We start from the raw sequence: 27,874 nt of genomic DNA, 5'->3' as shown, positions 1-27,874 counted from the left end.
TTGCCGGTATTGGAGGACACTGACCCCTGTATAAAATGCAGTAAAACGCAGAGTTATTCCTTCAGTGCTGAAGCACTCAGAGTCATGAACCTGCCCGAACACGATGCCAAGCACAGAGCTCTGCTCGGCTGCAAACACCCGACTCCCACGCGCTCGGGGCTGCGGTCACTTGTACAGCTCTGCAGAACCAGCTGCAGCGCCAGCAGCTCATGCAGGATGGCACAGCTGGTAAAAATTGCTACAAGGAAGGAAAAGGATTTGCAAGAAGGCAAGACAAAAAAAGAAATTAAAATACTCAGTAGTGCAAAAAGTAAACGCAGAACTACTAGAGGTGCTTATTATAAAAAGACAAAGCAGAACTTGCCTGTTGTCTGAACCCTGTTTGTATCTTGTAGCATTTATTCCAAATATTAAGAAAAACTTGTTTTAAGAGGGAGAAAAACCCAAACCAAAACAAAATAGAAACAGAATAAAGGAAAGTTTGCCACAGATGTCACTCTGAAGTCCTGTCCTACTAACAGGAGCTTTACTGCTTTTACAAATGGCTCCAAAATTGCCCACGACACACGAGTCCTGAGTCACGTGCAGAGAAAAGCTCTGCAGGAGTGTTTAACCTGCTGAATCCACACACTGGATCTTCAAACTATGAAAACACAGAAGACACTTTAGGAGGAAAAAAATTCCAGGAAACACAATGACTCAACATAACCACATCTGGGGCTGTAAAGGCTGCTGCTCATTATTCTGATTAGAAAATAATATAAAGTGTGAACCTGAAGTAACAGAAGGTCCTCTGCACAGGAAAATGCTGCAGAGGTGACACAGGCACCGCTCAGAAGCAGGTACCAACTCCCTGCAGGATGGAAAGCTCCCAACCTACCGGGCTGACTCGCAATGCCGAGGGACAATGACAGAATTTGACCACATCCAATTCTCTGAAATTAGTTCACATAGGCACCGATACAGATAATGTTTTCCTTTAATAGCGAAGGATTTTATAATGAAGCAGAAACATATAATATATTCCATGCAACCAACCTCATTTATTGAAAAGTCCTAATTTTATTGCCTTGTTTAGTAACATGTTTGTTCAACAAACTAATCTTTTTCATGAAGCAAAGCACAACTTTTTCTTATAAATAGTATAAATTATTTTATTTACAGAAACTTGTTACAAAACAAATAGACTATATATTTATTTTTCTTTTAAATATCCAAAGTAATTTTTCTATCCCATGACATTTGTTCATGTACTATACAGCAGCCAACACAGAGTTCAGCTGATCAGATGCTCTTGATTATGTATACAAATTATCAAACTATTCACACATTTTACACAGGAGATTGCTTTTAGAACCAGGCTCAACACCGAGCAAGATGCTTCCAAGGCCTACATTCACATTGACATTATGTAGTGCTCATTTCAAAATTATCTTTAAAACATAAAATATCTCGCACAAAAGGTAAAAATGATTATTTTCTGCTGAACAGTGAAACATTTAAGAATCTTTCAAAGCCCAATTCCCTCCTCCAGGACAGAATGAGTAAAAGATGAGAGATTCCTTGGCAAGAGAACTCTTACAGGAAGACAACTGCCTTAGAAATGTCATTTGGAAATCACATCTATATTTTTTTCATGGTTTCAAGAGGTACTTACTTGGGGGTTTTTTCTTTGTTTTGGAATACCAACAATTTGGAACATTTCCCAAATTTTTTTACTAATGAATATTGCTCCCCCCTTCCCAAAATGAGACAGTTAAATAAACTGCTGGTTAAAACCATATTTCAAACCCTTGGCATTACACTAAATACGAGTTATCAATGGGATTGTTCCAACATAAGGTATTCAAATGAAAAGATTTTACAAAAGCTACCAGCATCATTCGCTTTCTTTTGTCAACCCATCTCATTAATTTCAGATATATAAATATATGCATGTGTGTATATACACATACACACACATATATTATATATAGGTGGAAAAAGCAAGCTCCAAAATTTCAACTGAACATTCAAGTCTTTTAAGGAGAAGCTGTCTAAACAGTCCAAGCTTAAAACTAGTTATATCAGGCACTTTCAGTTTTTCCGTTAGTTTTAAACCACATGAGACCCACACGGATGCGCACGCACACACACGCACACGAACACTAAAAAAAGAGAAGCAGTGTGTCACTTCACTAAATGGATCTTCTGGGAGTCAGGCAACTGATAAGCAATGCCACATCAACCTCGAGGGCTCCGGGCTCGGGGATCCGTGGTGTGGATCCACCCACTCCCAAGACAGGGAAAAGGGACACAGCTTTCACAAAACAGAGGCATCCCTTACATTGCAAAGTAGGCATGTTAACTATTGGCTTGGCAGTGAACCACTTCAAATTATAAAAAGGTATTTGCTTTTTTTTTTTTAATTAATTAATAAATAAATACTAGATGATCTCAATTGTACCAAAACTGGATATAAGAAAAAAAGACCTGTGCAAAAATACATATTTAAATATGTACAATCAATTAACAAAATATGTCTTCTGAAATAGGGATACTTCAATATTTATAATAGAACAAGAAATTCCAAAATAAAGATACAAAAGTATGTTTTTTTTTTCTTGTATAATTCTTTGTTCATCATTGCAGCAATTTTTTAGGTTAAGAAAACTGCAGGAGTCATAATGAGAAGTTGGAAAGACTATAAAAACTGTATCTCTTAAATTAATACCAAAATCTGTCTAGAAACAACCCAGCCACTGCAAATTCAATTTTGCAAGGAAAATTAATTTTAAGCTTCCTTAATTATTTACAGTAAGAACTATGTGACAATAAAAGCTTCAGGAACAATGTTCTGCTTATAACCAAGATCTAAAACATAATATTTAGAGCAGGTCTAGGGCAGGCAGAATTTATGCTCGGACTCTTTGCTCCAGTGGCTCAAGCCCACATGGTGCAGGTGGCTGCACCCACTGGCTCTGGAGGAGCAGCCATCAGGAACTCACTTTGTACACATCTGCATGCTACTGATGGAGCACAAATTTGCCATTTTGCTTTCAGATCAACAGAACCTTAAAAACCAGAGGACGGTTCAATCACAAACTCGCCAGCATCCAATCTTTCCAAATTTCTGTTTCCTTTACCTTTGTTTCTACCAAGAGTCAAATTGCACTTGTGACTGATGCTGTCCTGAAGTGGAAGCTCTGCCCCAGGGACTTCATCAGAGCATGGATTTCTCTCCAAATGTGCAAGATTTAATACACTTGGATTTCTTTTTGTGGCATTTCGCTTTGGTTCCTTTTGCACCAAACCAATTGCAGTTCTAACAATCCTTTCTACAGGGCATCCTATTAAATAGAAATCCTTTTGTTCCTGAAAAGTTGCCTACTGGTTTTTTTTTTTTTTTTTAAAGTTTGCATAATAAGAGTCTCTAGTACATTGCTTTCTCAGTGTGATCTTTTGTATCAATTCAAAGCTAAAGTGTCTGCATAGAGGCTTCTTGTTTTGCTGTATAACAATGATTTCATAGGAAGTTCAGGAGAAACTGAAAGCATCGTTAGGTAAACAACTAAGCAACTGCTACTCAGAGTGGCTTTGGATTCCCTGATGTACTTTTACTACTTGCCACTAGAACGGGGAGAAGGCTGGGCTACGTGAACAGCTGGACAGGCTCAGATTGTCTCTTCTCAGCAATAGCTGATGCCCCTTTAAGGCAGAAAATAAAAATCTTCTTTGTTAGGATTTCATCTTCCTTTGCTTTGCCCCCTTAATAAAAGTTTAGTCAGTTTTGAGCCTTTACCTGATATTTAAAAATTTAACAAAAACATCCAGATAAGTCAAACCATAATACAATGAGCCCTTTGGCAGAATTCATTTTTGAGGTGTTTTGAAGCAAGACAAAATACTTCATAAAAATTGGCTGGATTAGACAAAACTGCAAAGTCCCCCATGCTCATAAAGCCTGGGAGGGCCTGGGATGACTGTGAAGCACAAACCAGTGCTTCACAGTGAACTCTGCTGTCAAATTGGCATTTATTCCAGAATTTGGACTAAAAAAAAAAAATCTTAGCAAGAAGTAGAAGGCGTCACACATCAACAATTTTGTTACACAAACAAGACAGAAAAAAACTGACTTTTGTGGTTGTTAAAAAATACTGAAATATTTAAAAACTCATTTTTTAAAGGGCTGATTTTATCCACTGGAAGAGGAAGACAAATCCAGCCTAATTTCATCAATACAGTTGTTTTTTTTTAAAGCAAAGGCCTGTGGTATACAGTATAGGTCAATAAATATGTTCTTTGGGCATAGAGTTTTAGAGGTTATTTGCCTTTGTCTGTTTGATATTTTTGGAATTTTTAAAGAACAAAATTAACTTTTCTTCCACAATAAAATCTCATTCAAAAGAATAGAAAATAGGTTTTGTATCACACAAATACGGCATTTTTATACTTGTTTTCTAAGCAGTGGCCTCAAACAAGTTTTTCTGGTTTGTTGGGTTTGTTTTGTTTTAAACTCCTGATAGCTTCTTATCCCAAATTACCTGCAAAAGGCTGGGCAAAACAGACTATTTTTTGAATTGTGCTATTTTTTTATATTCCATTAAAGGAACATTGCTATAAAAACACTAAAGCCATATTCCCTTCTTGAGGGCTTCTTTCCATTGTGCCTCACACATTTTTCCCCTTGTCACGGGGTCCTCTCCATTGAGGGTGTCTGTCTGGTTAGCTATCACCTACAAAAGACACCATCAGTATAAAAATAAGTCCACAGTAATGTTTATTTCCCCCCAGAAAACATTCGTTTGCCCAGCCAAACTATGTCAAATAGTGGCAAGATGATGTACTCCTGTAAGGAAAATCTCACAGATTTGTAGCAAACAGTCCAGACCACTGTTAACACTGATAAGAGCAATTATGTGGCTGAACTTCATCCAGTGTCCATTTCTAGAATATTCACTGCTACAGACATGGCTTCAGGGAAATTCCTTGTTTAAGTGACAGTCCAGTAGATTTCCACACCTGAGGACCATGGGAAGTTGGGAAAACTCAAGGCATCTTGGAGTCCAGAAATCCAGATGGAGGTTTTGCTTGTAGTGAAAACTGTCCAGTTTGTTTCTCACCGTGGTGCCTCCAGCTATCAGGGACGGGCCTTTGGCTTGGGGGCAAGAAAAGAGAGAACCATCAGTGGAGGCACTGAAAACAAGCTTATTTTGTGGCTAACAAGGGCGTATTTGGGGGAAAATCTCAGGCACAAAGCAACCTTGATAACACACGGTTGGCCTCTCTCGAGACTTGAAAATCCTCAACTAAACCTCTTTGAAGTTATAATGGTTTCAAGCATGCTTTCCTTCTTAGTTCACTCAAATTGTATTTCTCTTTTACTTATATTGCATAGTTGAAATAGTAATTATTAGTTAAGTCCAAAAATAAATTCTGCCATCTGAAGGCTTTTTTTCTTAAGTAAACACACAAAAAGGTGAAATCTTCCTCTGTGGCTGAAAGTGAAAATTAAGAAACCACTCTCAAAAAGTGCTTACTGACCTCCTGGCTCACCAGCTACAGAGATTTCAGTTTTTAGCAGCAGAGAAAATAAAGTTTTTTTGATTTTTAATCCTGAATGCACTACTTTTCCAGCGAGATTTGTTTAAAAAAAAACCAAAACCCCAAACTAATTTTTAAAATGGGATCTTACATAGTCATGAGATCTGCTTCCTTTATAGTATATCTATTTGCCTTACTGACTAAAAAGGTTTATTATCTGATTTATTATATTTAATCTCATTATTACTAAGAAGTTAGTCAATGACATCTTGGGATAATAGGCTTATTTTATCACAGTATCACAGTTCTGTTATCAGCATCATTATGTTCCACTTTGTAGAATGTTTATTCCTGACACAGAAACAAGGAGTCAGGCTGAGGCACACAGCTCAGTTCCATGGCAGGCTGGCAAGATTCACTTTTAAAATTATGGCTTAAAAATAAGAGGAATGAACTTTATCTGAAAGCAATTCACAGGCAACAGCATCTAAGGAATTTGAAATATCCCATTTCAGGTTTCTTTCCTAAAATGTAGCTTTTTTTTATTTAGAACATTTATAAAAGTCTTGAGTAAATGTACCATAAGAACATTCAAAATGAGTACTGGAAAAAAGAAGTACTACCTTTTACTTGAGCAGGATCTGGAACTGGCTATCTATTTGATATTAAAGAGAACACATGAATTATAAGCATGTGAGGAGGCATTTTATGCTGGCTTAGTTTGAGACAAGATTTCCTACCTGATGAAACAGGGAATTGTTCATCAGTCCTTGCGTCCCTGGGATTGCACCAGTGTGTTTTGCATGAACATTGTTCACCGATGTCAATTTGGCAACTTTATTTGATTTGCTGCTGCTGCTGTTGATGCTGCTTGAACCAGGTGAGCACTTTCTTTTCTTTCCTATTAGTTTGTCAAGGGAAGTATGTGAATGTGAAAAACTGCTGTGTGAATTTACAGTCAGCTCACTAGACTGATGAACAAATGGCCCTAAGGAGAGCGTGGAGTCGCTGCTGTTCATCATCACACTCATTCTCTTTATGGATTCTGCAGGGCTCCCAGTTGGAGGACCCCTCCCTGATTGGTCATGTTTGAGGCTAACAGAGTTAGCTTTGCTAGTCATACAGTTGAGGCCAACGCTGTGGGACGAAGCTGTCACTGAGGGATGATAGGAGGTCCCAGAGTTGCCAGAGTTAACCACACAGTTTTTTCTAAAGGACTCTGTGGAATGAGAAGGTGCGAGCAGTGCGGAACTGTTTTTACGCTTCTTTCCTGAGCCGCCGCTGCTACTGACGCTGCCGGTGCTGTTACAGGTGCCACTGCCAGCAGAAGATTCCTTAGGTTTAAAAGATTTGCTGGATTTCATTTTCTGAGGTTTGCTGGCCATAGGTGAAGGTACAGAGGAAAGCACTGTAGGTGTTGAGGGGGAAGAAGACACTTGTCTTGATTGCATACTGCAGACAGGATCCACTGCACCCAGAGCAGCGGGATTGGCATTTAGTGTCGTCCCGTGGGATGGTACCGATTTGCTGTTCAGAGACACACAGGAGGGAGAGACCAACGCTGGCGATGACATCACCGTGGTGGGTAAGAGGAACCCTGCTGCATTGACACCGTGCTGAGAAGCAGGCATCAGGTTTGTCCGATGTGGGGCACGGACTGATGCTGTGTTACTGGATGCTGGAGGAATTTTCCTGCAGGTGAGCAGAAAAACAAAGATAAAACCCCACGTAGCCACCATTCTTCAGACTAATACCTCTATATACTAATAATGCTACCTTAAAATGATTGCATCTTGGGGTTGATTAATGCCTCTGATTTTATTAAACTGATAGTTAATTGTTGCAAAAAAACTTAAAACACAGACCCATCAACCTTCAGTCTGAACACAAGATTACTTTTTTTAACTAGAATCACAAGGTTCCATGTACTTCTACAAACACCAAGAATAATAAGAACTCTTTCACTTCCACTCACTTCCACATCTGTGAATTAAGATGCTTCTCCAACATGAAGTCAAGTGCACATCGAATATGGTTCCACCGCTTGTCAAACACGTAATAACCTCTTCCAATTTGCTGACTACCAAATGTGCAAAACTGAAAAGACATGATTATTATTATTGTTTTCTTCTTTCAATGACAACTCTCTGCATAACAATTTGTTTATGATAAATATGCTTTTAGATGTTTAAGTAGAGGGTAAAAAAAAATTAATTTTTATGTCTATGGCCCAACAACTATTTTTAATTTTTTGCCTTGGTATATTGAGATAATTTTCTTGTCTTCTGATACTCCCATGCTTAATAGAAAAATCAAATTTGAACTCCCCGGATTAAACAGATAAGATTAGCAGTATATCTGTTTATGTATAAACATTATACACATATACAGACATATATTTATGTAACATCTGCTTCGGAGGACCTACCAGCTATCAGCTGTTTTTAAAAAAAAAAGGATATAATTTGACATCCAGGCTGGGCAATAAATTTGCTTTTAGTTATATTAACTAACTTTTGTCAAAATTTAAACATTAAAATACCGTACTGCTACCTTTAATGTGATGTTGGTAACTTGAGTAAAAAAAAGTATGTGGGTGTGGAAGGGGGAGTCCAATAAGAAAATTGCACCAAAAAGACATTGTTTACTTATTCCAAAACCACAGCCCTTTAGAGCAGTTAGCAGTTTCATCTTTAGTATTCTGGCATTTTGGTTTCTTTTGGATTGGGGAAGTGAGCTATGAACACAGTTTTTTTAGCATGTTTATTTTGCAACTAGTTAAACCTTCACTGCCTACTAGGCCACAAAACAATTTTCTCAAAATATAGGGAGGGGAAAAAAAAGGGAAAAAAAAAAAAAAAAAGGAAAAAACGTATCACACACCCCTCAGAAAACCACCCCTAAAACCCCAAAGTAACTTGTTTACACAATTGGAGCCAGAGAGAGACTGAGGTTAACTTTGCAAACGTACAGCGGCTGGTTGAGGATGATGACCTGAATAATGACAATCCAGTTTTTCAACAGGCTCTTCTTTTTCATCACATTCTCCCTCATCACTGGATAACCGAGATGCTGGCTCAGCTGCAGGCAAGGGAGGGTGTGGGGACTCGTGGACAGAAGGAGACTCACTGGGGGCATTTCCACTGTGCTGGGCTGGACAGCCTGGAGGCCTGGGCAAGGCAAGCAGTAACCAGGTGTTATTGAACCCAGTCCAGTTAAAAATTCCACCCTTTAAGTGCTTATTACTACTGAGGGAAAGAAATCTACATTAACAGATCCCTGGTGTTGTCCACAGTCTTGCAACCTGCCAAGGGCAAGGACAGAGTATGGTGGTACCCCTGGAAAAGCAGCGTTGCCCAATTGTTGCTCAACCGCTTCCACTGATTGCAAGTCAGCTTTTACTACTTCAAACGGTAGATTTACTACTCCCTCCTTGCCAGGAGTTACCCTCAGCAGGTAATTGCTAATTGCAGGCAGGCACCAGGCCTGCAGCAAACACACTGCCCCATCCAACAGATCCGTATTGCTCCCTCAAAATCCAAGCTCCCAGTGTTCATTTCATACCACTGCATCTGCAGATATTCCTTACCTTGGAAGACTGGGGGGGTGAGGTTTGGGTTTATTAGGTAATAAAGGCTTTGATTCTGTAAGAGTAACTCCATGAGAATTTTGGTGCAGCTCCTGGGAAGTTTTAGTAGGTGAGGGATGTGGTTCCCTGAGAGGGGGCATCTGCTGATGATGATCCGAATGTCGAAGAAGTTCCTTTTCCCTGGTTTTGCTTTTGTGCTCAGCTAATAACACATCAAATCGTTTTCTTCGACCCTGTACAGCCCTCCGCTGGGTTAAGGAATGTGTCTGCAGAACCAGGAATAAATCATTAATCCCAGGCTATGACATTTGTGGAAGACAAACACACAAAACATGTGTCAAGAGCTCCAAAACAGAGAAAAACATCAGAGTCCTGGTTTAGTAAACAAATGGAAATACAACTTGGAAAACAAACTTTAAAATTGTTTGGTGGATGATTACATCCGTGTCTGATACAGAGTAACAAAACCAGAAGTCTGGTAAAAGGATTCTTTCAAACTTTTTTAAAAAACCAAACTGCCAAATGTTTAATAAGGTTAAGACTAGAACCAAAAACTTTTTTTTACATTGATATTTCAATTGCCAACTCCTACAAAACCAAAAAGAGAAAATATTTACTTTCACTTCAGAAAATATTCAACAAAATAATGTTTAAAATCAGACTTCTAATGGGAGACCTGAAAAATATTTATAAAAGTACTGTGCTGCCTTCTATAAACTAATATATTCCTTGAAAACTAATGTAATCAAATAGATATTGAGGAATTTAAAACATCCCAGCAGTCCAGAATCCAGAGTCAGTCAGGACTCAAAGTTCTTTGAGTGTCCTGAACACTACAGACAGTAAGATATGTATGTGTATAAATGGCACCAATTCCAAGTAAGGTGAAGTAAATGGAAGCTATTTTTCTGAATTGTTAAAGTCACACACAATACCTTTTTAATATGGCACAAAGGGTTTGATTTGGTTCTTTTTAGTAGGTAAATTTTTTTGTCACATAATTCAGACACAAATAGCAATTCCAAAAATTATTTTATGAGCAGTATATTCTAAAGAATTGCTGAGAAATGTTTTTACTCTTTCACTTTTGATTTACCTATTTCTCTTGTAAAATCTTGCAGCTTTTCCCTCCTCTATTAGCAAAACAATTTCCTCCCCTCTGTAATTCCAAAAGGGCAATGTGTTCAAGTTCAGTTCCTCTGGGTCATTAGGGCCAGCTTCATGTACCTTTGTTCTGTAGGTGGTTTATTTACCAGACGTTTCCCAAACTGAGGGTAGAGCTGCTTTGCAGGAAAGCAGCAAAATATTACACAAGTGCAGGGGATCTGGATTCTTGGTTGCTTGGGAGCAAGTGACAGCCCTCTGTCCCCCAGGGTTTTGGAGCCAGAGGATACATTTTGTCTGACTGGAAGTTTTTATGGTTGTTTAATTTAGAGTTTGACCTCTAGGCATGCTCCATGGCTCTTTCAGGAGCTGGCTGTAGCAGCATGTCCAGCAGCATTAGCATTTACACAAATTCCTACCAAGAACCTGCTGCAGACTCTGCTGGGGGGAGAGGAAAGAGTGTGAGAAGGGAAGAGCTTGAATTATTTAAATCCTGTATAAGCAATATTTTCAATGCTTATGAGGAATTTTAAAATTCATGATCTACAACATCAGAAGTTTATCCCCCAAAAAGAGGAACACGCTGCCCCCTGCTACCTACATGTGGAGTGACACAGTTTGTTCCATGTCAACGTCCATGTTTAAAGGGTTTATACAAAAATACAAATCCTCCACATTACTTTGAGAAATGCTTTCAGAATAAATAATTAACTGAACTTCAGAAACAATTTCTTCTGAGCAACACGTTTTGAGCAGTACCACTTACAGTGGTAATTACCAACAACAAAAATTTGCAGTTCTCCATTTTCTATCACGTTCCTCAAGATTTTGAATAGTAACTTCAGATAATCTTATCCTGATATCCTACCTTGCATGTTAAAGACCTAGTACAAGGTTTCCTGGTTTCCACATCAATGACACCACAGTATATATCAGGATCAAATTCTCTCTCTGTCAAAGACACGGTATTGAAAAGTTATCAAAAGACATTTTGAAATAATAACATCTACTTTCAACATAAAAAATAATCATATTGGAAACTTTTCAAATATGACACAGGCAAATGTACAAATAAAAATGCACAATAAAATTGCACAAATTAATTTTTCTATGCTTTCAGCAAGCTTATAGTGTGCTGAAATACAGATCTCAAGTCCACAAACACCTGTAAGTGACCTCAAAGGAGGATTTGATGCTCCCTGCTAGGAGTAGAGATCACCATTATGGATTGTGACAAACAAATGGTGGGTTTTTGCTTGTTGGCTTTGGTGTCAAGAATTTTCTACCATTCTGTGTTAAAAAGTGTAAAGAACAGACTGGGTGTCCATTTTTGAGTTTATCAGGTGCTAGTTTTTTCTGTTTTCTGTGTACATTTGGACCTTCCATATAGAAAGAAGGAAACTAAAATCATTAGCGATAGTAAAAGAGTGTCATTTTAAAACTGTTGGAACTGTCAGGCATTTGAGATCAGTACAGGTTTCTGAAAGGAAAAGCCAATTTCAAGGTGTTTGCATCCTTAAAGTGTCTGTCAAATTACAGATGTATAATATTTAAAAACTCTCAGCACAATTTACAATATTACAGGAGTTTTAATTTACTCCTGGAACTTATTTCCATATATATATTTCTACTAAAAGGAATATAGTTAATAATAATTTTTAAAAATTACCTGACAATCTTTTATGTAAAAATTTCCTATTATTCGTATTTTCTTCAGGTTTCTTTTCCAAAAATGGAGGCACAGAGAGAAGACCTTTACCATTCAGTATCTGTCCAGGGGAAGGCAAGGGTGGCTTTGGTATTGAGGGACAATTAAGGCCAGTCTTTATTGAGGAACTCACAGTAGTAGAACAAGTTGGACCAACAGCAGCTTTCAGTTGGGCACCATCTATCTTTGGATGAATCTTTTCCACTTTGACAGATGGAGTCATACTGTTATTTATAAAAAACAAAGATAAGAAAAAAAAAAGCTAAAATATGTTATTATTTAACGATACTCTGGTCTATTCTCAATATAAACGCAAACTTTCCTCCTACTATCTTTCTAATTTTCACATTTCTTACGATACCCATAATCTCTTCTGCCCTTTTTTCCCCTGACACTTCAGAGTGTCCAGGGACTTCAGAAACCATTATTTGCATTCATGGACAGAGAGCATCACTGCAAATTGTCCAAAGCAACTGCAATGGACCCATTACGTCCAGTGAGAAATGCACCATTCTGTAGCAGTAAATTTTACAGCACTGCTGTTATCTCACATGTGCAGGTCAAAAACCACCTGAATCAGAGCTAAAACTCCCTTATAATCGAAGTATGCAGATTACATCAAAGAATCAGCAGCATCTAGTAAAATGACCTTTATTCATGGTGATTTAAGATGCAGCCTTGCAAGAGATCTTCTTCAATACAGATATGAGCATTAACTATGATCTTTGACTAGGCAGTGGGAAAAGATCAGGAGGAATTTAAAATTATTATCTTTGAAATCAAAAACGCTCTGAAACAAAAGGAAACTTTCTTGACATAGCAGTGTTTATGCATGTAATGACATTTAATTCTCTTTCAAAAGGCACACTCACATTTTGTCATGGGGAACTTTGCTGTGCTGTACCGAATGCATTAACCTGTTGTTTCCGCTGATCTGCAGCTTGTCTTTGGGTGATTTCAACAACTTGGAATTTGATGATGATGCACTAGTACCTCCACTGGATGAACGACTGCTCCCACTTCCACTGCTACCTTTGTTTTTTGAAGGGAAAGATGAAATGAGGGAAAATACTGAAGAGGAGGGAGGAGTCAAAGGCGGCTTGCTGGAGGAGCTGTGTCTTCTTTCTGAAAGAGTGAAAAGGGGTTTTAAGCTCCCATATAGCAAGAATTTGTAAATACTTCACGTCAATTACTCCATTAACATTTTTCCTTTATTGGCTTGGGAGGTTCCCTGCCCCACACAGAGCATAGAGGATTCAAGCCTCTCTGTAATTCATGAGGTTCCACTCAAAACCGGTCTCCAGAGGGTTCCTGGAATCTCTTTGAGCTTTGGGACCTACACATCTCAGCCACTAAAGCTTAGCTCTCCCTCCATCCCAAACAATCAGCTCTGGACCTCAGACACACAAAGCCAAGGGACCCCTGTCCTCAGGCCAGGCAAGCTTAAATACCATATTCCCTTAAGAGATAAGAATTATCTGTAAGTATGTCTCCTAATTGTCAAAATTATATAGAGTCCAACATTTTCACTTTTACTTCATGACAAACTTCTGGTATGATCTATCAGACCCCCAGTATGGAACACCTCTGAGAATATCAGCACAAATATTGACCTACACTTGGTTTTTTATGCTTTGTTGGTTTTTGTTTGGGTTTTTCTCCTCTTGTTTCTATTTAGAGCAGCATCAAAATTATCAACAGATATTCTTCTACAAAAACCTGAGTAACTGAATTAAGAGACGTCAGAATCCATCACTGAATGTGTTTTTTAATTAACAAAAACCATGAAAACGTCTACGTTACTAGCACCATTTCAGGTAAAACTGTGTCTATGGTAAAGGTAGTTCTTTAGAACCATGAATTCTCAAAACACCTGGCAGCTTCCAGCTCTGCCTACACAGACACAGAATGTGTGCTCACTGACACATGGACACTGTGATTCCTCGAGGATCTGTGTAATCAACACCTACTTAAGAGACACTTCTGGCAATCAAGTAAGTGAAAACCACAGATCTCAGAGACTCAAGAAAGAGGTCTGTCAGGGGAGTGCAAAGGCAGTGGTAACACCTCTTCTGCAGCCAAGTATTGTTAGAGGTGCCCAAATCCACCACGATCAATCTCAGGATCACCTTACAGATTTTGACTTGAGTGAACTGTGGAAGCAGCAGGCTGTTCATGAAGCTACAAATATAGCCAAGAGTGACAGCCAAGTCCAGTGCAACCTGTGCAGAAGCCTGTAACGCTCTGGGAAATGTAAATTAGTACATCTGTGTTCTGCTTCTATGACCTATTTGGAAGTAGCACTTGAAATGTGTTCATTAGCTTAGAAAAACAAAAGTAATGAATGAATATAGAGCTTGGACTAAGAAAGAAATTGAACCAGCTCCTGGGTGTTTCTCTGTTTAACTGCAAAAATGGGTGCAAACTACCTAACAAACCTTCTGCAAAATTTTCCAAAATACTTATCACTTCTGAATGGGTAATTACCAAGAAGTGGAGAAGTCAAGTGTGAAATGCCCAACAGAAATACCAAACAAATTCAGTAACTTATCACCCATCTCAAGGAACAACTGCTTTAAAATTTTAGTATTTAAAATAATTAGTTATGAAAATAATGCACCTAGTTTTCTAGAACCAGCTGCCACTACAGAGTCTGTAAATGAAATATTTTAGCATATTTATGCTCTAGTAAATGCCTGTGCTTCTAGTATGACGCAGTGCTTATTGCCAAATGGCTTTTTATAGCAATGGCAAGCATCCCTGAGCAGCTTTGTTAAGTTACTATTTGAGGGCCATTAGAGTTCAGTGATGCTACACCCTGTGAGATAATGAGAAACATTACTCAATACTCTTGCACATTCTGTATATTTAGAAAATTCAAAATCCAAGTGCTTATGACAGTTACAGATAATCTCCAAGAAGCCAGCCGATGACTAATGCAATCCTTGGGAGTTTGTTATGATGACGTTTTCATTCTGAAGGAAGTGAGAGTATTACTTTCTTGAAAAAAAACTAGCAGATGAAAAGCAGAAGGGACTAGAATAAAACTAACAACCTCCTTGCATTACATCATTAGGAAGAAACTAGACAAAATAGTAATCTCAGATATCTATCTGGATGATAGGAATATTTCTCTTCTGGCAACTGCAAACTGAGATGCTACTGCTATTTGCACAAATGTTCAACAGCACCAGGCTCAACCAAGTGAGGTAACAGAAAAGTGTTTTAAATTGGTGAAAACCAAAAAAAAAAAAAAAAAAATTACCTAAGAGAACTAAGGCTAATGGCTGATCACACACAAGTTTACAGTCTACCTATCAGAGAAGATTTCCATATACAGACACACACCCCCAGAAAAAAAACTATCAAATTAACTTTTTCTAGAATTCTGGGACAATTTCTGAAAGAGATATTGTAACAGTGCACGGCTGTGAAATCTTAACTCACCGCTTCTGTGCATAACCACAACTTATGTTGTCTATCAACAAAGCAAGAAGAATTTTCAGCTCATTTTTCATAACCTGCCTAGACCTATTTTTTTGTTGACATACATACAAATTGAGGTAGGGCTGCTACTACAATTTGCTGATACTTAATGTTTCAGTCTTTTTATAACATTCATGGTTTTAAATGAAATCTACTTAAGAACTGTTTTGCAAACCATGTGAAGAGCACTGAAGCCTCAAGTTAATAGAGAAAGCTAATATTATTTTTGAAACCAGACGTGTTAAGAATTGCATATTTGATCTAATGAACATAGTTACAGACTTACAGACTGCCACAGTTTTTACTGGAAAAATGACTACACAAAATGTCACTGAATAATCAAGACCACCATGCTTTTTATGCTAAGCATATTACAATAATAAATTCTACTAATCTTCTTCCAATTTAACATAGTTCCAACTTGCCATTAATTCTGTCTCAGTCCAAAAACATTTCAAAATATAACTATCTCCAGGTGTTCAGTTTTCAAATTTTAAAGGCTGGCAATCACATCCCTTCCTCTCACATAATTCTTGAGAGGAAAACAATTTTTTTGTCATGACTGCTTATATAGCATATCAAAGTGGTATTTCCATTTCTGCACCTGTGTATGATGATTCTAAACTCTACAATTTAGGGGAAGGAGGGTTTTATTGTTGCGGCGTGGGTTTTTATGATGATTTTTTTTTTTGTTTTGCTTTTTAAGTATCAGAAAAATATAAGTTTTGGCTTTGGACAAAGAACCAGAAAGTCTTCCTTGATGTCACAGCACTGGAAAGAATCTGATCTAAAATGACAGCTGTGTTCAACACTAAACTTTGACAAAACTCCTCCTTAAACACCTTTGCATTTACAAAACAGGTTTGTGACACTATGGAGAGGGGCTGGACAGAGTTAAAAAGCTGTGAAAAGAGAGATGGCATCCCAGCGACGTCTCTGCTACACAACCAGGATAACTGTTAACTATGAAGTTGGAAAAACACATCTCTGTGCTATAGCTGAGCAAGTATTATATATGCATCAGGCCAAAGGACATAGGATTTCCTGATAAAATAGATATTGATAATATAGATCTCTTCCAGAGCTTAAAAAAAAGCTTTACCTGGCCCTTAGTCTGGCTGCCAATTTTCTTGGGTTTAAAAATCCTATTTTCCATTGTCTATTTCCTACTAAACATGCAGCAATCTCTGAAAAAATGCAAAAAAGTAACCTGGAAGGGGCAGAAAAAAAAAAGAAGAATAAAAAAAAAAGAAAGCTTCTCATTGTGTTTGGCTACTACTGCTTATTCTTCTATCAATGAGTAAACAGTTGGACTTAATGTGATTCATAACTTATTGCTATATTAGAAGACAATACCCTTTTATAGAAAAAACATTTTATTTTTCATAAAATGCCACTTTCTTTGCTGCATGCTTACAAAAAAAAAGAAAAAATTAATTTAGGAGAAACAATAATCTTAAAAATTTTCAAGACATTCTTCCAAGGTTTATGCTTATTTCCCAAAACCTAGCAAGTATTTTGTGCTGTTTATTCTCTCTGGGCATCAATTAATAGCTTTGGGCAGCACATACAAGATGTACAGATCATGTTTCATAAACCCATTTTTTTTTATACTGACTCCTTACATAAGTACTGGGCAAAAAGTCAAAGTGCCCTGTGTCAGTGCTGGTGCAGCTGCAGCAAAAACAAAGCACACCCAGGAGCATACACACAAGTTTGATTCAGCTAGACATGTTGGAACGTCAGTGAACATTCAGAAAAAGAATTAACACAGGTTAAGAGTATTGTGTAGAATAAGTGCTAGAGAACTCCTCAAACTATAGGATTAAATGTATATATTGAAACAAAACAAAAACCCCTTTATGCTTAAGCAATTATTTCATGTCTGTATTATGAAGTATAAGCACAATAATTGTGAAACTTGAAACAAATTTTCCCGTTTCTCGATCATACTGAGCTACTGTGTGTCTTGTCATATGAGAAATTTAGACAGGCATATTAAAACAAACATCTTTACCTGAGGAAAAAAACTTATTTCCTGTCAGTAAGAGAATTTCATTCCTAGAATAATGGGGAGCTAATTGACTCGGAGAGCTAATTGCCTTGGTCTTCTTATTTCTCCAGGAAGCTCAGATCCATGACATGACACCAAAGCACAGACACTGCTATGGAAGGGCACCTCAACATAGCTCCAGATTTTACTTAGTAAGCAACTAAAATCCCTTTTTCAGCTCTAGTCCACCAGCACTCTGATCTCACAAAGACAAAGAAAAAAAAATTAGGTCCATGAAGATTTTGCAGGAGAAACTGGGAACTAAAACAATCACAGGCATAGCAGGCAAATTACTCTTCCTTTGCTGCCACCCTGGCAGTGTGCAGCTGCTTAGTCTGTGCAGGAGCTTGATCTGCTGCTCGCTCACTTATTGCTGCTTCATTATCCTGCTCTAATCACGGGACCTAGATACCAAGGATTCTGCCTTAATCTTCCACTGATGTCCCTTTAATCATGCCATCAATTCTGTGCACACTCCAAGTCAGGATGAGGTCACTCCAACTGTGTGGTGTTTGATCTTACACATTTAGCTGAACAGAGAGCAGCTGAACAAAGCCATCTTCACTCCAGCAAGAAGGTTACAAAACAGAGTATTAATGGATCCCATGCAGCCTGTATGACAGACCAACGAGGCCTGATGGGCACCAGTACTATCTGTCATGTCCTGAGATGCTTTGTCTCACTGTTTCATAAAAAAACTTGGTTTGCATCTGGCAGCTGATATGATTAGTTTATCAGTGTTAGTAAAACCACAAGAAGAAATCAACTGACAGTCACATATGCTTGTGGCACTAAGAAACAGCCATATATAATATCTTTAAACAGATAATGTCCAAGCAATACTGAGGCAACCTTATGTCTTCCACTTCCTCACTTTAGAAATATTCAGCACAGTAAGTTTACAGTTTTCCTAGACATTTATTTTGGAGAACTAAAATCCACTCACAAGTGATCACTGTGCAAAATATGTTCAATAAAGGTGTGTTAAATTATGCATAAGCAGGGTCAGTTTTGTTGCTGACATTAAAGAAAAGAGAGGGAGAAATGGAAAGTGATCATCCTCATTAGTAAGATCCTGAATGCCAACTTCAGTACTTTGAAATATTTCAAAGAGGAGATTATTATGTAACTAATTTAGGATAAATTATTATTTTTTATGGTATAACTACAGCATACCCAGAATGGCTTTTAATTCTCTAGTAACACACACTACCTGGGCAGGAATGTCATCTCCTCTGTGGTACCTGCTGCAAAATGGCCCCAAACCCAGCACACCTCCCCTGACAGCCAAGATTGCCACCACAGGAAAGAGAGTGAGGAGCAGATTGCAAACACAGTTATTAAGAATATGACAATAAATTAATGTATTTAAATAAATAACCTTCAAGTATCTCCCCTTCCCAACTGCTGCCCCTCCACAACCAGTTTTTTCATTTTTCCTTATTTGTTACTAATCCTTTCAAAACCCCTTGTATTCAGCACAGAAGTAGTCCTGTAATCAATTTCCACTGGATTTAAAATTCCTCTGTAATATACATGGGGTTTCCCCTAAGAGATATAAAATAGCCATCAAACATAGTGCCATCCCAAGCCTGCAGGCAGACTGGGGTTTTTCTGTGTTGTGTAGTGGCAAACTGGAATTAAGAACACTCCCAACAGGTTTGCTTGAGCTATTCAGAGCCCCCTCAGACCAGTAAAACTCTTGAGAACAGTGTGGGAAAACTGATAGAAGCAGGACACTAAATTATTCATGGAGCAGAACCACAAACAAAAATGGAGCCAGGGAGATGAACTGTTGGAAAGTCTCCCCTCGTCACCCAGAGAAGGATGTTCACCCATCCTCCTCCTTGCTCAGGTAAACCCAAATGCAAGGGCTTTAACATCCAAGCCCAAACTTCTGGTACAGTTCCCCAGTGAAATGTGGTCATTAATTGTCCTGTAAATCTGTTAGGCACTGAAATACAAATATGGCAAAGTTATTATAGAAGGACAGTAGAGTGTCTTAGAGGGTAATGGGGTCATGGAGAGATTATAACATCCACACTATGAACACTAATCTCTGTGCAGCCTGTTGATGACATGACAACTGCACTGATACCTGCACTGTCTGATTAAAAGGCAGCTACTGAGTAAGTCATTCTTCCACTATTAAAAAAAAATCTTTTTTGAAACAAGCTTCAGAAAAGCCACAGTGATGACAAACAAGAGCATCAAGAGAGGTAAGCAGTAAAGATCAGCAGTGCCTCAAGATGCACTGAGGGTCAGCTTTGACACTCTGGGTCAGCTTTCTCAAAAATGCAAGACAACCCTTTTCCAGCTGTTTATGTTTGCTCTGAATGACAATAAAGAAAAGCTTCAACTTTTCGAAAAAAGTATAAAGCAAATTCAAAATACCTCACCCCAACATTATTGCAAAGTTTACTAAAAACTTTACTAAAAACTTACTAAACAAAAGATTAATAAAGAATGGTGTGTTGAAAGATGCAAATAAAAAAGGGAAGAACCACCACCTAATTTCTGCTTTTCTCTCTCTCTGCCTACTCTACCCAGAAATTAGACTGACATCTCTCACACCATGTTCTTCCTCTTCAGCATCAACAGTGCTCCTGAGAGGACCTCATCAAGCAATATAATACTGTGTGTGACTTCAGATGATATCACCTATCCAAATGCCTGCCTGGCTTTCATCTTCCTAATGCTTCTATTCATGCCAGATTGGGAATTAAATGTTTTCCCCTGTAGCTATTTCTTTACACCTAGCAAACTTTAAATGTTGTATGTTGACTGTCAGACTCAGTTCTGCTACAAAAGAAAAGGTGCTGACAATGAAAACTTGCTTAAAAGCTGTTAGTGAACCAAAATACAAAGGGGGCTACAGCTAACTCAAAGTTCTGAAGATGGGTATAAAAGAAAGGCCTTGAAATGGAAAGCTCTCCACACAAAAGAGATCAACAAGAGAGAATTGACTTTGTTTTGAGCATGGAAATAGGAGGAAATATCACAGGGTGTTCTCAAAAATAGTGATGTCAGCTAAGGAAATCACATTCTTTGGATTTGTCATTAAGAAACTAGAGGATAAAAGCACAGTGAGCACAAATATTTTTCTTACGTACTGCATGACTAACTAGTGACATCCACTGCCATGATACAAGAGCTTTGTAAGATTAAAATACAACCACGTGCATGGCTATTTGAACGGGCCAATTTCCAAGTCCCTCTCTGCTGATGGAAGTGAGGAGGGAGCTCCCGGGGCTCTCTCTGATGTCACACCCGTGTCTCACCTGTCCCTGTACCTGCACACCTACAGATGTGACAACCCACGTGCTTCCCTTAAAGAGGGCACTCCACACTGAGGGGCAGTGCCCACCTGCAGGAAAAACTCATCAAGAAATGAGAACAGCATCGGATTCCGACTCTACAGCTAGCACCCCTCTTTCTCTTCTGAGGTTTTAAGCACAAAATGTTTAACTCTTCCACAATGGAAAAGGACAACAGGAAGCAAATCAGCGGTATTGCAGTATTTTTCAAATTTCCAAAATTTGAAATCCCTTGAAATGTAAACATGCAATTTGCAACATCAATGGAAAGCAAATAACATGTTTTTTTTTTTCTTTTAAGTAAAATCCTTACCTTACTTTACCCCAATCTAACATTTTTAGGCATTAATAAGTTCTGAAGGATAAAAAAAAGATCATTGCTGCTTATTTCATTATCACTGATCAATCACAATTGGCATGAAACTGTTTTCATGTTTAAAAACACTGACCACGTTAACTTTACACTAATTAAAAATTTACTGCAGCAAAATCCTAGGGAAATCACTAATACAGTCAAATGAGGGCACAGACCTACTGTGCCTGCACAATAGTGTCTTTCAAATTAAATATTACCAGCCTTTTCACACTTCCTTTTGAAAGAATGGAGCAACGCTGTAATTAGGACGTGCTAACTAAAATGTTTGTGCAGTTTAACCTTTTAAATGAAAAACATGACTGCACTTGACAGATGCAGGCTGTGCCTGCATTTCCCATTTCCCCCGGAGCCCAGCCCCTCCTGCGCACAGCCAGCCATCCGCGGAGTGCAACACGAGCCGCTCGCCCTCCGATTTACACATCACACGGGTGAGCACGCTCAGGAAAACAAGCTAAAATGAGCACACTCTTACAAGTTTCTTTAATTAACATTTTGATTAACAGCTGCCAATTTATCTAAGGGGCTGACAAGACTGCAATCGGCTGTCTATCGTTTGATTGCCTTTTTTTTTTTTTTATTTTTTTTTTTCACTCTTGCCAGTCTCCCCATCTGAGCTGTGGCTTCTGGGGATTTTCAGGTTTCCGCAGGCAATCAACTCAAAGCAGCGTCTGGCCCCGCCGGGCAGTGCCTCTGCCCGGCCTGCAGCTCTGAGGATCAGAGCTCCGGGCTTTGTCCCTGTCCGTGGCCAGCTCGCTGCCCGCCCGCGTTTGGAGCCGTGCCAGACGGCTCCGGTGACATTTCAGAAGGGCTCACGGGGCCGCCTGCAGTGTTTAATCCCTCGCTGTGGGATTTTCCACAGAGCTGGCCGAGGCCCGCGGCCCCGCAGGCAGTGCCGCCGGCCACATCCGGGCCGGCCTCGGAGCTCCGGGCCGGCCTCGGGAGCTCCGGGCCGGCCTCGGGAGCTCCGGGCCGGCCTCGGGAGCTCCGGGCCGGCCTCGGGAGCTCCGGGCTGGCCTCGGAGCTCCGGGCCGGCCTCGGGAGCTCCGGGCCGGCCTCGGGAGCTCCGGGCCGGCCTCGGGCACACGCCGGGCTGGCCTCGGGAGCTCCGGGCCGGCCTCGGGAGCTCCGGGCCGGCCTCGGGAGCTCCGGGCCGGCCTCGGGAGCTCCGGGCCGGCCTCGGCACCCCGCGGCCACCAGTGCCCCCAGACCCCTGCCCGGCCCCGGCTTCACCCGCAAAGCTGCTGCCAGCCACGCTGGGGGTGGCACCGGCACCGCTCAGACACAGCCACGGCGCCAGGCTCCGTGGATGCTCTGGCGATTCCCACGGAGAGCTGCCAGGCCTTGCCAGCGGCTCCAGGACAATTTCTCCAGCAAACGTGCCTGTCACCAGCCACCCCCACCTCGGGTGACATGGCCCAGCCTGGGGGCACCCACCACCCCCAGAGCTGCAGCTCCCCGGGTGCCGGTGCTCTGAGGGACACAACCCCTGCCGCCCTGGCAGATACTCCTGCTGTGCTTTTCCAGCAGCAAAAATCCACTCCAGTTCAGCTTCCAGACGTGTTCCACATCCTAAGTCCCCATGCTTTGAGGTCTGACTGTCAAGGTCTGATTTCCACCCAAAGCCAGCACATGGACAGTAAAATCTAATTTTTACCAAATGATTGATTTCTGGACCATTTCCTAAGTAATCGCTTATAAAAATTACAGCATATCTGCTGACAGAAGGAATAGGAAAAACCAGTTTGTGGCTTTTGCTCGTATTTTAAGTTACCATAATCAAAGCTGAAATTTTTGGTCTTCCCTCACTTATCAGATTACACACAAATTCATTTTTAAAACCAAGCAAATTACTTTTTCACTAAAATAAGAAGTTTGCCAAGAAGACAGGCAGCTGGCTTGTACAAACACCTTTGTGTATTAGCATCAGTGTGTTATAATACTACTTTTCTTCATTAAGAAGGTTTAAACAGAAGAAGGGAGTACTATTTCAGCAGACTAGGCTTTTTTAGGGTTGGGGTTTTTTTTTTTTATTTAAAGAAACTTGCAGAAACCTGGAGGTTTACTGCTCTCATTACCAAGCTTAGAAATCAATACTAAATCCTAAACCACAGATACTAAATACTAATGTTCCCATGTCTATGCACTCAGAATATTAGACAACAACTAGCTCCTCTGTGGCTCCAAATTTCAAGAAGTTGACAGCTCATGTCACCTACCCATTAATTGTTAATGACAACGGAGGAATACAAAGACATTTCCTTGGATTATGCTCTTTTTGAAACACTACTCCTTCCACCACTAAAATTAGTACCAGAGGCATGCATGTTTTTGGAGGATTTGTTTCTACTGTACACTCCTCTACTTCACGCTCGTAATTAAAAGTGGGTAAGTCTCCAACAGATTTTAGTGGTTCACAAAATTCTTGACTTCAAAATACTATGTGGGGAACCAGCACTGATGTATTTGCTAGAAACTAGAATTCCTAGTCTTTGATTTGGCCCATTCTTATTTTAAGGACAAGAAGGCAAATAAGTTTTATTCTGTTGCTTGTTCCACAAATAAACTGACCAAGACCAGGCAATGTAATTCCCACACGGAACAATGCAGAAAGCTGTCTTCCTTCTGGGTAAGAGTGAGGACAAAGAACCCAACTGCTAAGAAACCCCAGCAGCTGGGCATCAAGGCAGGAGCTGGAATGGAAGGGAGAGGCATGACGGGACACTCACACAGGGAGAGAGCAGCCTGGGCCCACGGGAAGGCACACAATAGCCCAGAGAATACAATGGGATTTTTTGCCTCCTTATGTTCTAGCAGGAGCATATATGCCAACTGCCTCGATCCAGGCATTTTTACCTACTATTTTCCAATGTCTAAAGGCTTCTGAGTAACATTATGCAGTAAATATTCATAAGGTTTCACCTTGAAATGCATTGTGCATATGGCACAGTGAAATCATGTGCTGCCAGTGTACTGTGACAAATGCAAAAGTAATTTTACTTAATGTAATAAAAGCAATCCATTATATAAGGCAATGAAATTAGTAAGTTCTTTTCCTGGTACTAAATATTGCAAGAGGTCCTATTTTCTATCAACAATACTTGAAGCCATTGAATAAAATCCCCAAAACATCAACAACATTAGATTCAATATAAACACTCATACCATCAGTTAATACCTGTGTTCAGAAGGCTAAAATTAACCCTGCAAGCTGTGATAATGCACTGTGCAGATCCATACACAGAGAACACCCACCTGCACACTCTGCTCGCTCCCAGGGAACGAAGCTGCAGAGAGGAGACTCCTGCTCTGGCTTCAGGACAGTGCAGCAGGGAGAGAAGCAGTTTGATTTGAATCACTGCAGAGAACCCCATTTCCAGGTCTTGGTGTTACACAATCACCCAAGAAGGACAACTTGAACTGTGCCAAAACCATTGCAATAGAAGAAAGTTTGCTTCCTACCATTCCAGATAAAGTACAGCATCAACCCCCCCCCTTTTTTTTTTATTTTCTCACTGAACACATGAAACACAAAAAGGTATTTATATAATTTGTGATGCTATCACTACACACACACAGAGTAGCTCCCTTGTATGAATGAGTACTGCAGAATGTCAAGAAACTGAAAACAAACAAACAAGAATAAAACTGGGGGAATGGAGAGAATCCAGAAGTTGAAGTATCCTGAACATTTTGCATTGCCAGGAAAATTGATTTTAAGAATAAAAATTCTCCAGCCAGTCTTTTACTAGCATTTCTTGTCTGGTTTTGTGAAGTGAGATAAATGCAGCTCTATCACATCTCCTTCCACTTGTCTATATTACAGTGGTCTGTATTTCAAAATTAGGCTGACTGTCGTAAAACTGAAGAGCTGGATTTGAGATGGTGTCCTCCCAACCCCTGCTGGGAGATGTTCTGAAGATACTGGTGTTTATCATTAACAATAAAAGCAGCATTCACACAGCAAAGGTAGGACTTCTTTGGTACTGTTACAGAAGGAAGGCAGGAAGATCTTTGCTGGCTGGACACCACGAGCACATTCCAGCCCAGTCGTGCACATGTCTTATTAAATTGGTCAGAAAAAAAAAACAGAAAAAACAAAAAGCAAAACACGACATGACATGAAAACTGAAGCTATGTCAGTGCACAGAGCAGGAGGTGCAGCAGTAGGAGAGTGATGGCAAAACACACAGGACAAAACCACAGACAACTAGGCTTCACTGTCTTCACCACATATTAAGACTCACTTATCCTTTCTCAAAAATTCAGCAAACTCAAGCACCAATTTCACAACCACTTTAAACCGGCTGCTGCGAGCTAATACTGCCACAGGCAAAAAGCATTCCTGCCCTCTCCCCCAATCCTGACCACTCAGTCTGAGCCTCTGCACCATCTGCTCTGTCCACAACAAAGAGCAGAGCCATCCGCTCAAAGGGCTGACAGTGTCACAAACCAAATGCCTGCTTGTGCCAAAGCTGGCAGTGAACTGAGCGAGGACTAGCAAGAATTAAACTGTGACTTGACCCCAGGGAGAGGGCTGCAGGCGTAAGAACTGGGCACAGAAACGAACTGCGTTGTGAGCTGCAGTAACGACAAGTGTGCCAGCTCCTAGAAGCTTTGAGGGGTACATGGAAAAAAATCAGACTTCCAAGGAATTTCATCTGATTGATATCAACAGTGCATAAGCTGGGCTTGCTTACACTGCAGCCTGCTTATGTTTACATTTAGTACTCTCTAAGATGATTTTGTTGTAAATATTTTGCTTTAAAGAGATTGTTTGGTTACTGGCTACTATTATTATTCTTCCTGGAAGGAAGAGAATAATGGGCCTTGAGCCAACATCAAACATCTGAAAGTTGATCAATTGAGGACTCCAGCATGGTTACTTAGAAAATCAACTTTGCTGCTATGGGGTGTGCATGGAAAGAACCCCTCGATTTGCTACATGACACCACACAGCCAGCCTGAGTAAAAAAGAAGCAAAATTTTTAAAAAGTAGTGCTACTGTGTTGTATTTGGAAACAAGTGCTCTGAAGTACCAGAATGAATTAAATTCCCAGAACCACAAGGCAATGCATTTTGAAATACGTGGATTTTTTTTTTTCTCTAGCAGCTGCCACTTTGGAGAGTGTTTTACATGCTGCAGAACAAAACAAATATATTGGGCAAGATTACTGGTTTTGATGTTTTCTTTTCCAAGTAAGCAAGCTTAGAAGTTCCTCAGGTTTCAGAAAACTGGAGCGAGTCCAAAATAAAATAGATGACTTAGTACAGAGGAACAACTTGACAGGCTTGTTGGTGCACAATCAAGTGACAGCATTTTATGCCTTAGTATCAACTCCACTTACACAACATGCTTGTTTACACCAGAAATACAAAATATAACTGCTACTCATGCAGCACATGTGTACACATAGAATGAAGTTTCTGTACAGAATTGTGTCATTTCCAGGGACTAAAATCAGTAAAGGACATTGAGTCCATTAGATTTCAAGTGTACAGCCACAGCTATTGTGAATCTCTGCCACCTGGACAACGGGGACAGGGCAGAGGAAATAGCAAAGAGTTCAGGAGCTCTGCAGGGCTTTCACCACATCCTAACTATCTGCCAACTCCAGCCATCCTAGTATGTTCTTGTAATCACAGAAAAAGAAGATAAGTATGGACCAAAAGGTCAGTGCCCATCCTCAATCTGAAGAGAGACAACTCCTACAGCGATACAAACTTGGCACTGACCAGTTCCTAGGTGTCATTTTCAGTCTATGGCAAGCAAGATGTGAGCATCAAGCCTTGCAATACCACACACATATATAAGTTTATATAATTTCTATGGCTATTAAAGCACTCCCAGGTATTTTTAGAAGCTAGCTGGTAGATTGCTTTGTGACCCACATGATGACCTTTGGTACATGTCCACTGTGATGGGGAGGGGACTGAACTGTAGCAGTTTAAAAACCTTTCCTCTGACCTTAGGGGCCAGGAGAGAGCCAGTGTGGCATTTTTCCAGGCATATACATGGTTACATGTAGCTTGTCAGAGGCTGCAAGCCAAAATGAAACTGAAGAAAATGAGTGCAAGCTCATGCCACTGATGAGCAGGGCCAGAGTTTTTACAGAATACTGTAGGGCTTCTCATTATAATCTAGAAAAGTGAAAGAAGTAAAAACAATTACTTCATGAAGCCCACCCTAATACAACAGAAACCAAAATGTTTAAGAACTCAGGTAACAACTTCAGCCATGCAGTAACAAAAGAAACACAGCCGATTTTCCTCTTAGCAAGAAGAGCCATGAATTCCATGTGAGTACCATATGTACCATCACACAGTGATGAACAGCTCTTAAAACTCCCAGTGTACATCACATAAAAATGACAGCTCCAACCCAGCTCTACAGATAATCTACAAACATCGGAAAGTTTTAGGCTCAAAGGTGGAAGGGTGCCCTGAAAGGGGCACACCTTCTACCTAATGCAGAGAATTCACCACAATGCTCCACAGAAAGCAGGGCTTTTCCAAGAGCCAGACATGACAAACAGGTTCTTTGCAACCTGCAGGGTCACACAGGGAGGACATAGCACAAAACTGCTCCTGGCCTGGCAGAGGGAGAAAATCCTGTGGGGTAAAAACATAAGAAGGTGATCTGGCTAAAAGAAAGAAGGCTTCCTTTTTGAAAGCTAATTCATATAGAATTGTAAATTAAAGGTTTTCTGACTTGCCAAAC

The 27,874-nt window shown here is 39.9% G+C and overlaps 1 protein-coding gene across 6 annotated transcripts in view; it reads right to left on the bottom strand.

Moving 5' to 3' along the window:
* Positions 1-351: 351 nt before the first annotated feature.
* Positions 352-27,874, bottom strand: part of ATXN7 (ataxin 7) — an 87,717-nt gene continuing 60,194 nt past the window's right edge. For 3 of the 6 annotated variants that reach the window (XM_068202150.1, XM_068202151.1, XM_068202149.1), the window contains 8 exons: positions 12,797-13,049; positions 11,886-12,148; positions 11,085-11,167; positions 9,113-9,378; positions 8,495-8,693; positions 7,499-7,620; positions 6,264-7,215; positions 4,743-5,137 (listed from right to left, as the gene is read on the bottom strand). In XM_068202150.1, coding sequence (XP_068058251.1) covers positions 5,120-5,137; positions 6,264-7,215; positions 7,499-7,620; positions 8,495-8,693; positions 9,113-9,378; positions 11,085-11,167; positions 11,886-12,148; positions 12,797-13,049 — 2,156 coding nt within the window. In that variant the 3' untranslated portion in view covers positions 4,743-5,119. Of the gene's footprint in view, positions 644-961; positions 3,688-4,742; positions 5,138-6,263; positions 7,216-7,498; positions 7,621-8,494; positions 8,694-9,112; positions 9,379-11,084; positions 11,168-11,885; positions 12,149-12,796; positions 13,050-27,874 lie in introns of those variants that run through there. The other 3 variants (XR_011003097.1, XR_011003096.1, XM_068202152.1) reach the window with 3 other exon arrangements.

Source organism: Anomalospiza imberbis, chromosome 11 (assembly GCF_031753505.1).
Source record: "Anomalospiza imberbis isolate Cuckoo-Finch-1a 21T00152 chromosome 11, ASM3175350v1, whole genome shotgun sequence".
In the NCBI taxonomy this organism is placed as follows: domain Eukaryota; kingdom Metazoa; phylum Chordata; class Aves; order Passeriformes; family Viduidae; genus Anomalospiza; species Anomalospiza imberbis.
Note: the sequence above shows the minus strand (reverse complement) of the source record. Positions and strands in the feature narration are given on the sequence as shown.